The sequence below is a fragment of the Hyperolius riggenbachi genome, chromosome 8, assembly GCF_040937935.1.
Source record: "Hyperolius riggenbachi isolate aHypRig1 chromosome 8, aHypRig1.pri, whole genome shotgun sequence".
Lineage (NCBI taxonomy): Eukaryota > Metazoa > Chordata > Amphibia > Anura > Hyperoliidae > Hyperolius > Hyperolius riggenbachi.
The window spans coordinates 81,740,870-81,753,340 of NC_090653.1; the positions used below are offsets into that span (position 1 = coordinate 81,740,870).

Below are 12,471 nucleotides of genomic sequence, written 5' to 3' on the forward strand. Positions count from 1 at the left end.
TCCCCATGACAGCAGGAATGCAATGGGAAAGCGGCCCGTTATCCATGCGTTACGTTGCATACAGTGAAGCATACAATCATTAAAAAGTATGCTCCACTGTACTGTTGACACAGGCATCAGGTGGACAATGCACTGTATCTGTGTGCAATGCATTGGGGTACAAAACTCTGACCGAATGCACCGCAACAGCGGCTCTGTGAACGTCACATTGCTCTTGTATTGCAATGCAGCGTTCCGCATTACAATTACGGCACACAGCAAGTCTCCACTGTGAACCCTGCCTTAGAGGCAGAGCATCAGCAGGGCTGCCAGGCAACTGGCATAGTTTATTACAAAATGAATATGGCAGCCGTCATATTACTCTCATTTCAGGTTCCTAAAAGTCTTTTGCCACGGACAACTGCTGTACCTTGCTTTTACTGAGGAGGTATATGCGCTCAGGAGGCCCAGCTGCTTCTCCGCCACTCACCTTCCTTCATCATGCCCACTTTCAGGCACTTGCGGAAGCGACAGGCTTGACACGATTTCCTCCGTCGCTTTGTAATTTCACAGTCATTCACCACAGGACAGCTGTATTCTATGTTACCTGAGGAAGACATTTGGCATATAGTTACAAGGAGGCACAGAAGTAGGTGGACAACAAGCAGGGTCATATTTTGGAGTAGTCCACCTCCTCATGAGGGAATCTCAGTTAGCCCTGGAAAGGATTTATGCAAAGATGCTGAACAGCTTCCTTGCACACTATTTTGGCAGTTGGACTGAACAGCTGCCATTCAGTAAGTGCTTTTGTAAACAAATACCTGAAAATCCCCCACGAGGAGATGGACTAGTTCAAAACCTGACAGATTTTCAGTACCTACTGCAAGTGACAGCAACATAGCAAAAAAGTAATTTATAGTGCATTTTACCCTGGGAGAAATGTACATTTATATACATGTATTTTATATTTTACCATTTTCACGATTGTTGGCCCTTTAAGGCTAGTGTACACAGATGGACTGGAGGTTACCAAGCTGTAACTGCCCCATTAATCTTTGATCTGCCAGAAATCAAATGCAAATTGCAACTGAGGAGCAGGCTTCATGTCTAGCGATAATTGTGTTTTGTGTCTGTAGTTGACAAGTAGCGAAATTACTAAGCTGCGGATAGATGTACAGATGTACGGATGTGCAGGTCAGATATACATGCAACGGTATACTATGGAATGTCTCAAACTGTTTCACCAACAGTACCAAATGCCAGCAGCAGCCTGCAACTGCTCAAGAATCCTACAGAAGCAGCTGACGGGCGGACGGCACAACGCCGTCACACATCCATAGGAAGCAGCTATTAGCATGCAGCAGGCACCACAAGTGGCAGGCATTACTTGGATAGTGTAATGGTTACGGGCTCTGCCTCGGATATAGAACGCGGCTCTTCCTAATTCAGTAAGCCAGCACCTATTCAGTAAGGAGTTCTTGGGTGAGACTCCTAACGCTGCTACTGCCTACTGAGTGCGCTCTAGTGGCTGCCTTGCAAGAGCCTCCAACAGGAGAAAAGTGCTATACAAATACTGGAATTCTTATTATACTGGAATTCTTATTTTTCCAGGGCTGTGGAGTTGGAGTTGTCCACACTAGATGCGGTTGCAGAATGCAATCCACGGACCGGGCTCCGGTTTTCTAAACCGGAACGTAAACGGACGGAAAACTGATCTGTGCTGCCTTTATTGCATCACGTTTCCAGTCAGTTTACGTTTTTGAAAAGGTTTCTGTGCCCCATAGCCGTGGGTGGGGAGGGGGCTGCCATGCTGGAGGGGGTAGCAGCCAGGAAGGGGGGCAGCAGCGGGGAGGGAGGTCGGACATCCCCCCCCCTCACCTGGGTCCCTCCTTCCGTGCTCCTCCTTCAGCTAATTTCCTTCAAATCAAACATATAGCGAGTGGGGAACTGTCCCTCTTTCTTCCTCATTTGTCCCTCTTTCAGGACTGATGGACAGATCGATGTAAATATATGTATTTTTCTACTGGAAAATGTGTTTAATTGAACTGTATTCCCATCCTTTAAATTAATATATTTCTTATTTTCAGTTGTTAATATGAAGTAAAATGGACCGGGATAAAAAGGAACAGTGTGGTTTAAATTATAAAACATTTTTTATTATGGAATCTTCATAGTATGCGTGACCAGTGGTGTGTCAGGGGCGTGGTTAGAGGTGGGGAGTGATTAGAGGTGTGGCATGGGTGTGGCTTAAGTGTCCCTATTTAGGTATGGATCAGAATGCCTTTAGGTAATGGAAGATGGGGGAGCAGCAAATTGAAAAATGCCAGAATTGTAGAAGAGTCAGTGGCAGGAGACATTTTTGTCATTCTGTGAAGTTGGTGAAAAGGACAAGACTAGACACGTAACATTTGTATTGCGCTTTTCTCCTGGCGGACTCAAAGACCTTTTAGAGCTGCAGCCACTTATGGGTGAACAGGAGCATTAGGGAGCATTACCCACAGGCTCCTTACGTAGTTGCTTGATCTGGTATTTGAACCCTGGTCAAGGGCTTAAATTCTACATCAAAGGCAACACCCTTAACCAGTCTACTATCCAGCTGACACAGTCAGTCACAGGACCATTATTGTTATGACAAAGTACAGCGAGGCTAAGGTTGTCTTGCTTCTACAAACATTGACATGCATGTATAATCTATCAGAATACATATCATAAAAAAATATGAAGGCCTAGAATTAAAGAGGAACTTTAACTAAGGATTGAACTTCATCCCAATCAGTAGCTGATACCCCCTTTCTTACAAGAAGTCTTCACCTTTTCTCGAATAGATCCTCAGGGGGGTCTGTGTGGCTGATATTGTGGTGAAACCCCTCCCACAGTGTGATGTCATGACCATGGTCCTGACAGTTTGTTGTCTGTGAACCTGCTTGCATTGTGGGAAATAATAACTGTTTCTAACTGCCAAGCAACCAGTATCTCCCTCTGTGCATAGAACTCTCAGTAACGAACATTCCTTACAGATCACCTGGCAGGACTAAAGTTACAATAGTCCATCAGTACACCAGATTAGTGGTAACTGCACATTCTTTATTGTGCTTGGCAACCACTCAAGGTCTGACAATTGTTTCTGGAGCCTCGCAGGGTCTCCCTTTTTCAAGGCATGTGGCATATTACATGTCAAACCCTACGAGGCTCCTGAAACAATTGCCAGACCCTGTGTGGTTGCCTAGCACAATAAAGAATGTGCAATTACCACTGATCTGGTGTACTGATGGACTATTGTAACTTATGATTTTGGTGATACTGCCTATATCACACCACCAAGCACCCAATAACTCTAATGGTGTGCCAAACTCCAAACAAGACGTACTGGCAGAACTAAAGATGCCACCACCAGTGATACATTTCAGGATGTAAATCAGGGAGATGAAAGATTTTACAATGGGCAAACACTGACTAAATCTATAAATGAATATTGTGAACAATAAGCAATTTTATTCATTGTGTTATTTTCACTACAGTTCCTCTTTAAGTGTGCCTATCCAGCCATCATCTCATGTCTTTGGTCGGCTCACACTGTAACTTTGGCACCCCGGCTCCGCTGTGGCCACGCTGTACCCATGCAACTCAGTGGTGACAGAAAGACAGATGTGAACATGATATTTCGGTTCATGTCTCTCCTCCCAGATCTTCCCCCCTCATTCCTTTGGGGTATCTGCAGCTTATTTAATTACAAATGAGAATAAACAGAGAGAAAGTGGAGGAGAGGCAGAGCCTGGTGTGTAATGGCAGCGCGTCCCTTGGGGGGCCCCGTGTTAAGATGTAAAGAGCCGCTCTGCCACTCAAATCTCACACACACTAATGAATATTGACTGCTCTCTTTTGCCTGACGGATGTCTCCCCGGGTCTCTGTGTGAGGACGGAGCACCATCCAGCCCTGTGGAAACTTGGCAAAGCCTCACATCAATACTTCAATTAGTGACTGTGGCCTCAATTGCGGTGCAGCAGCAATGGGTTAAAGCAGAAATTGCTCTGAATGAATGAACAGGACGGAGATGCAGCAGTGGGTACACAGCGGAGGCTTCAGACACGCTTGTCTGGAAAACTTGATTTTGCTGCTATTATTTCTAAAGGTGGCCACTAATGATACAACTTGCTGAACGATCGTTTACAAACAATTATTCGTATGGACAATCGGAAATATTTGTTTGGGACCACTAACGGACTAAAATTTCCTAACCAATCTGATCAGACTGACGGGATTGGTCTGAAAATTAGATCAATTTCATTAATCTGATTGGATTGGTTAGGAGATTTTTTTCCATTAGTGGTCACAAATGAACATTTCTGATCGTTCTGACAAAGAATCATTTGTAAACGATTGCTCAGCAAATTGTATCGTTAGTGGCCACCTTAATGCAGACACATTGTTTCCTACCTATTTTGAATTCAAGCAAGCCCTATCAGCTGTTTACTTCCTTGTGGGACCAGACTATTTGTCACCTTTGGAAATATCAATACACCTTGGTTCTGTTGCCTGAAATCTGTAATGAAAAAAATCCCTCTGGGAGATACTTACCTCGGGAGGGGAAGCCTCTGGATCCTAATGAGGCTTTTCTCGTCCTCCAGTGTGCCGGCAATCCAGTGCTGCAGCCCCCAGCGGCAAGGTAAACATTTACCAACTGTGATCCTGCGCAGGAGCACTAGCGCCTCTCCTTTAGGGTTAAGGTGGAAATAGCTGAGCTCAATCGTATCCGCTCTACTGCGCAGGTGCAAAGAACTCACATCTGCGCAGTAGAGCGGATACGATCGGGCTTGGCTATTTCCACCTTACCTGAACAAAAGAGCCGCTAGTGCGCCTGCGCAGGGTCACCGAGAGGTAAATATAGCCCACTCCTGCGCACCCTTGTCAAGCTTGTCAGGGAAAGTTACAGATTTACATTTACAGCTACAATGAGGTTTCCCCCTCCCGAGGTAAGTATACCCTAGAGGGTTGGGTTTTTTAGAGTACAGAGTCTCTTGAAGCAAAAAAGATATAATGAATTGTAGGTGTAGTACGGATAATAAATAGAACATTAGCAAAGAAAAGAGTCTCATATTTTCAGTTATGTAGCTTTTACTTTATAACATTGCATCATACTGTCACAGTTGCATGTTTTTAAACCACTTTTTTCAGCTATAAAAAAAACAGAAGATAAACGACAAGTTGGACATATGTACGCACAGTCGAGTGACTGATAACAGCCGGTTTGCCCAATCCGCTAGGCGGATCAGTTGGACCAACTGTTGTTCAAACGCCTGTTAGAGCTGTACGTGTGTACAAACGACTTCTAGTCGTTTGTCCAACTAATAGATGTTCAGACATACAGTCGTAAACATACAGGCGTAAAGTTGGACATGTGTATGCACCTTAAAGTGATCCTTAAGTAAACTATAAAAAATGAGATTTACTCACCTGGGGCTTCCCTCAGCCCCCAGCAGCTGATCGGTGCCCTCGCAGCCCCGCTCTGACGCTCCAGGACCCGCCGGCGAACACTTCCGGTTTGGCCGTCACCGGCCGACAGGCATGGTAACGCGAGTAATCCTTCGCGTTCCCAGCCTGTATATTGCCCCCTATGCTGCTATTGCGGCCAGAAGTGTTCGCCGGCGGGTCCTGGAGAGTCAGAGCGGGGCTGCGAGGGCACCGATCGGCTGCTGGGGGCTGAGGGAAGCCCCAGGTGAGTAAATCTCATTTTTTATAGTTCACCTAAGGTTCACTTTAATAGCTCAGAAAAGCTCTTTTGCATAGATAACAACTGAAGTTTTTTATAGGTTCATACACACCTACCAACTATCTGTCCAACTATTTGCCAAACCAAGCCCCATTCGCACACTCAACAGCAGTCTTTTATGCAGCTCAATTGTCAAACCACTGTTGTTGTGAAACAAGTTGAAACAACTAAAAAAGTATTTTGCTATTGCTCAAAAAGGTGATAAGAAGTCAATCCAACAGTTGGATTGACTTCTTATCAGCTGTTTGAACAATAGCAAAAGACTTCTTTTCAGTTGTTTCAACTTGTTTCACAACAAAAGTTGTATGGGGCTTAACAGACAAGTTTGGCAGGTAGTTGGACAGATAGTTGGTAGGTGTGTCTCTTCTTGTACTGGAAAACAATACGAGACTCTTATCTTTGTTACTAATATACTATTTCTTAAGGTTCATACACACCTACCAACTATCTGTCCAACTATCTACCAAACTTGTCTGTTAAAGGCTCGTACACATTTCGGATTTTTGTAAACGACCGGTCGTTTGGACGTCTGGTCGTTTGGATGTCAAAGCGGATCTGTCTGATCAGTCTGCCGACAGCTTCTACACACGTGCTACTGTCGGCTGAATGTCCGCCCAGCGGGAGGGTCTGACTGACCAGTCGTTTGCTAAAGTACGGCGTGTGTACGCGCCTTAAAAGACCGCTGTTGAGCGTGTGTATGGGGTTCAACTGTTGGATTGACTTCTTATCAGTCTTAATAGACAGCTAGGAGAGGGCCAGTGCATACCACAAAGGCTGCATCTGAAATGACCAACAGCTTACATGTGCAGCACCTCTAATAAGCTATCTGCACACTTTGCATTCAATTCAGATGCAAATCATATGCATAACTACTATTACTTACCATGCAAATAGGAAACTCAGGAATACGGGCTGGGAGCAGCTAACCTGGTAGTTACATACTAGCAAAATTATGAAAAAGGGGGAGGGGTTGCGCATCCCTGAAAACATGCTGCAATTGACTAGTTAATCGCTCAGGCATGCACCACCTCTATTAGGCTGAAAATGCATGCCCTGCATCCAAAACAAATGCTACATTTAATATACTATGGAGGAACTTTGGCTTCCACTATAGTTTGCATGTAAAGTATAATATACTGGACACTTGCACCACGGTGAGGCAGACGTCCACTCAAGTGGCCTAACCTAAATTAAAAACCTATGTATAACCTTGGGAGCAGCTAAGCAAAAATGTGTAACTTACATTTTAATGAACAGCGAGGAGAGGGCCAGCGCATACCACAAAGGCTGCATCTGAAATGACCAACAGCTCCCATGTGCAGCACCCCTAATAAGCTATCTGCACACTTTGCATTTAATTCAGATGCAAATCATATGCACAACTACTATTACTTACCATGCAAACAGGAAACTCAGGAATACGGGCTGGGAGCAGCTAACCTGGTAGTTACATACTAGCAAAAATGTGTAACTTACATTTTAATGGACAGCTGTAATGATCCGCTCAGCTGGCTGCACAGGCAGACAGCTGTTTGACCATTCCCCTAGTCTGTGGGCTGCAGGTCTTTGGAAGAGAGACCTGTCTTTTCTTTGCAAGTTCCTGACCTGCTCTGCTGCTGAGGGATTTGCATACATTTGTTATGCAAATCGCCTAGCTGCCTCCTTTGAAGGCTGGCAGTATTAAAACCAGGTTCTCCCAGAATCCTTTGCTGGTCATCCTTCATGGTTTGTTACTGATGAACTCTCCTAGAGTATCAGCCCTGTTTGTTTGCTAAAGTTATCTTAGAGTTATTCTTGGGACTGCACTAGGCAGCTCCTCTAGTGCAAGTCAGGTTGCTTTATCTGTTTTGTCTGTGTTGCCTCTTTGCTGTGATTGTCCTGTCGCCAGCGGTGGTCGACAGGAAATCGTTCTGTCTGTCTGGGGTGCTAACCAGAGCAGCGGTTGCTACTGGTAGCCCCATTTGTTTCTCTGCCTGGATTGCACTTGCTCTGGCGGAAAGAGCAGTGGATCCTGCTAAGCCTATTCCTGTACTCGGATCACACTTGCTCTGGCGGAAAGAGCAGTGGATCCTGCTAAGCCTGTTTCTGTACTTGGTTCACACTCGCTCTGGCGGAAAGAGCAGTGGATCCTTCCTCTCCTGTCCCTGAACCCAGATCGCACTCGCTCTGGCGGTGGATCTTATCTGACCTATTCCTGTTTCTGTTTGTTTGTCTGTCTGGATCGCACTCGCTCTAATGGTAGCAGCGGTGGTTCCGTTTGGTACTCTGTCTGGGAGTGTAGGCCAGAGCTGCGGTTGCTGCTGGCTGCTCCTTCTCTCTGTCTTGTCTGATACGAATGCTTGCTGTAGGCTCGGTGAGGTAACCGTAAGCAAGCGCTCGCGTTCTTCATTTCGTATTTGTGTGTCATTGGTTAGTTAGGGTGGCGTGCTTGTCTCTGTTGCGCTTATCGTGCGAAGACCGCGCAGTAAACACGTTCGCTGTTGCGAATGAGTGCGGTGTTCGCGTTTAGCTACCGTTTGTTATTTTCCTTATCTCTCATTGTTGTTTGCTATGCCTTTGCTACTCTTGTGCTCTGTCTTGATTCGGTCTTGTGTCACTTCTGGCAATCGCCTCTCTCGCGATTGCGTTCATACTTTGTTTCTGCTGATGTGTGTTCACCGTCGCTGGGTGGCAACTAGTTTGGTGGACACACATTTAGTCTGTCTCTGTGCTCTCTCTCTCTTAGAGGGCTATCGTGCCCTACTTTACCTTTATCTATACAATTCCCATCTGGCATCTGTGCTCGTGCAGAGGCTGTGCTCGTCTGCACTCCACAGCTCCATCCGCTGGTGGGAATTGCCCTCTACAGGTGCTTAGCACCTAACCTGGGTTCTACCTTAATTATACGCTTGTGGAGGATTTCCGCTGGGTCAGCGCGCATCTTGTGCGCTGACCACGGAAACGATTCTGCAATCGTTACAACAGCGAGGAGAGGGCCAGCGCATATTACAAAGGCTGCATCTGAAATGACCCACAGCTCACATGTGCAGCACCTCTAATAAGCTATCTGCACACTTCACATTCAATTCAGATGCAAATCATATGCATAACTGTCCAAACCAAATGCTACATTTGAATGCGAAGTGTGCAGATACCTTATTAGAGATGCTGCACATGTGAGCTGTTGGTCATTTCAGATGCAGCCTTTGTGGTATGCGCTGGCCCTCTCCTTGCTGTGCATTAAAATGTAAGTTACACATTTTTGCTTAGCTGCTCCCAAGGTTATACATATGTTGTGTTTAATTTAGGTTAGGCCACTTGCCCGGATGTCTGCCTCACTGTGGCGTAAGTGTCCAGTATATTATACTTTGCATGCAAACTATAGTGGAAGACAAAGTTCCTCCATAGTATAATAAATGTCGCATTTGGTTTGGATGCAGGGCATGCATTTTCAGCCTAATAGAGGTGGTGCATGCCTAAGCGATTAACCAGTCAACTGCAGCATGTTTTCAGGAATGCGCAACCCCCCCCCCCTCCTTTTCATAATTCTTATCAGTCTTATCAGCTTCTTAAACAATAGCAAAATACTTTTTTTTTCATTGTTTCGACTTGTTTCACAACAAAAGTTGTCAATTGTGCTACATAAAAGACCGCTGTGGAGTGTGTGAATGGGGATTGAAGGAGTTATCCGGGCTATATAAAGAAAATAAACGCTACTTACCAGGGGCTTCCTCCAGCCCCAAGCTCCCAGGACCTCCCTCACCGCACCTCTGCGCGCAGCCGTTCGCCGGAGCTCCGTCCCGGTCCCCGGCGATGACGTCAGAGCGACCTCCAGGTCGCTCTGTACTGTGCCTGCGCGAGCAGCGCTGTCAATCACCACCAAGTGGGCCGGATCGGACTGCGCAGGCGCAGTAGTTCTGTGCCTGCGCAGTCCACTCAGCCACTACAGCCTTTTGAAACTATATTAAAAACCTACCTACACAAATACAGCTGTATACAGTAAAAACACACACACACACACACACACACACACACACACACACACACACACACACACGTACGTTAAAGGGAACCTGAAGTGGATTAAAAGAAAAAAGCCCCAAGGTGTAGCCAATAGGCTTTCCAGATCCTCCTACAGCCCTCCGTTCCAATGCAGAATTCCTCTATATCAATTGCCAAAATTTGTTGAACAGGTTTCTTCTGGTTGTGAGTGATGCAGTAGTGTGGGCATGCCCAGTAGAACGAAGTGCTCTTGCTTGTAAGAAAAAAAACGTGCACGAGCGGCTTTGTTCTACTGGGCATGTGCAGACCCTCTAGCCATGTCATGCAGGGATATAGGGATTTGCATGCTTTCTCTGTTTTTTTGCTGCATGTCATATAATTTTTTCCCCCGCTTGCGAATTGGATGGGACCCTATTGATTTCATTAGGCTTTATTTCCATGACGGAATTTGCATGCAGGAAAATGCAGTGAATCGCCCGTAGCGAACTAAGGGCTGAGACACGCTTATGTGTTGCAATGCATATAGTGCGATACGCATCTAGTGTGAACCCTAAAATGACCACTACTGAAGCCAAAACGATTGGCCAGATGGCTAGTGATATGGCATTGGTACAAAAAACCCCACAAATACGGCAACCTGCATATTCCTCTCAGTACAGGGTCATTTTAACCACCTGTAGACCGCACATAGTTAAATCTACGCTGGGCTCGTGGCTGTTTATGCCTGGCATGGCATAATAGCCTTCAAGGAACACTATAGTAAAAAACCATAAGCAGTTAAAATCTGACAGAACAATAATTTTTGGAGTAGTCCATCTCCTCATGGAGAATTCTCAAGGTTTTCCCTTTCAAAAGCATTCCATGAACAGTTGCTAAGTCTAACTGCCAAAATGATAGGCTACCACCCAGCCTCCCTACTCGCTTGAAAACTATTTTGGCAGATGGTCAGAGCAACTGCCATTCAGGGAATGCTTTTGAAAACAAAGAAAGAGTCCCCCATGAGGAAATGGAGTAGTCTAAAACCCGTTGGTTCTATCAGATTTGAACTGCTTTTTCTTTCTTTTTTTTTTTTTTTTTTTTGCTGTAGTGGTCCTTTTACTATACTGGCTCAAACTCTCCTGACAGCTTCCTGACTGCTGTTCAAGCAAGAAGAATCTGACATTGGTACAGAAAGCCGATTTTACACACCTACCAAACCAAATAATAATAAAAAAATAATAACTAAAAAAAAAAAAAAAAAAAAAAAAAAAACATTTTCCAAGCAATGCAAAAAATAAAATGTTGTAAATGCTGCATGCAAATTATAATATTCAGTATTCCTCACAATATGCATTCCAAAAGTGAGCCTAAACTAGTGTTCCAAGAAAAAGATAGCTACTGTATGTCTGGTGAAACAAATTAATTTGAAAAACACCCTTTACTTGTTTTGACCACAAAAAAACCCTACCTCTAATGTCCAACCCTTTGGCTAGACAATATCTCTAACAGTATATAAGTGGTTAATAGCTGATGGACAGGATACAACAGGAAGCAAACCATTACCTTTTCCCTTTCACTGGCCATATTGAACCTTCACACAGAGATCAATGAGATTATTCAACCAATTTAAGGCCTCAGCTCTCTGTCAGCGGAAGGATCCATAACCTTCTGAAAGTGGAAAAAGATTGAGAACAGGAGGGCTAGCAGTGTAAGTGAGGAACATTCGCCCAAATCATGTATGTGGCAGCTATGCCAGACCCTCACATCTCTGTCTGGGCAGGTACCCCCAAATACATCATGGCATGGCACTTCTAGATGAATCTATGAGCTTCAGACAGATTCCCTAACCCTTTCCCTTATCTACGGCGTGAAGAGTCCATAAACTCTCTCACACTTTAGCCCTTTCATAAATGTCAGGATTACCAGAAAGGTCTGCCAGTTACTGTGGCGTCATCATGATAAAGGGAACACATTATTACTTATATAGTGTTGACATCTTCCACAGCATTATACATCTACTAGTGACCTTAGCCAGTTTAAAAACGGGCTAGGTCTGAAACAAATCCGCCGTGTGCACACGCATGGTGCGTGCCGCCTCACACCTGCGCCGCGCACACACGCCCGCCCCTTCTGGCCCCGTCCTCCTCCGGTTCTCGGCAGTGTCTCTGCGTCTTGTCCCTGCACATGCGCAGTGCAAAGAAGCACCGACACAGGGACAGACGCAGGGACACTTGGAAATGATATATTGGATAGTCTTGCCACTACCTCTTCCTCAGAGGAGCTCACAGTCTAATCCAAATGTAACAGCACAGTGGCGTAGTGGATAGCACGCTCGCCTAGCAGCAAAGGATCCTTAATTCGAATCTCAGCTAGGGCACTATCTGCATAGAGTTTGTATGCTCTCCCGATGTCTCCATGGGTTTCCTCTAGGCCCTCTGTTTTGGGGATGTGGGATAAAAACCATATATATGAGCTTGGCTTCCCACTAAATTGGCCCTAGACTATGATGGACATGTAACTTTAGTAGAGATAAGATTGTGAGCTCCTTTGAGGGACAGTTAGTGACAAGACTATATACTCTGTACAGCACTGTGGAAGATGTCAGTGCTATATAAATACTAAAGTAATAATGAGTGACAATCTGATGCAATGCGTGGGTAACTTGCCATCTCTTACGTCCCTTACCTATTCACACTTCCTTTTAATATTTTAGCGGGATAATGCACAATGACAACCAACAAAAATGCTTCAGGAATGGTTTGCA

General features: G+C 45.1%; 1 protein-coding gene across 2 annotated transcripts in view; it reads right to left on the minus strand.

The window, feature by feature from the left end:
- Positions 1 to 12,471, minus strand: part of LOC137528971 (estrogen-related receptor gamma-like) — an 84,653-nt gene that overhangs the window by 33,326 nt on the left and 38,856 nt on the right. For both annotated transcript variants that reach the window (XM_068250799.1, XM_068250798.1), the window contains exon 3: positions 470 to 586. In XM_068250799.1, coding sequence (XP_068106900.1) covers positions 470 to 586 — 117 coding nt within the window. The remainder of the gene's footprint in view (positions 1 to 469; positions 587 to 12,471) is intronic.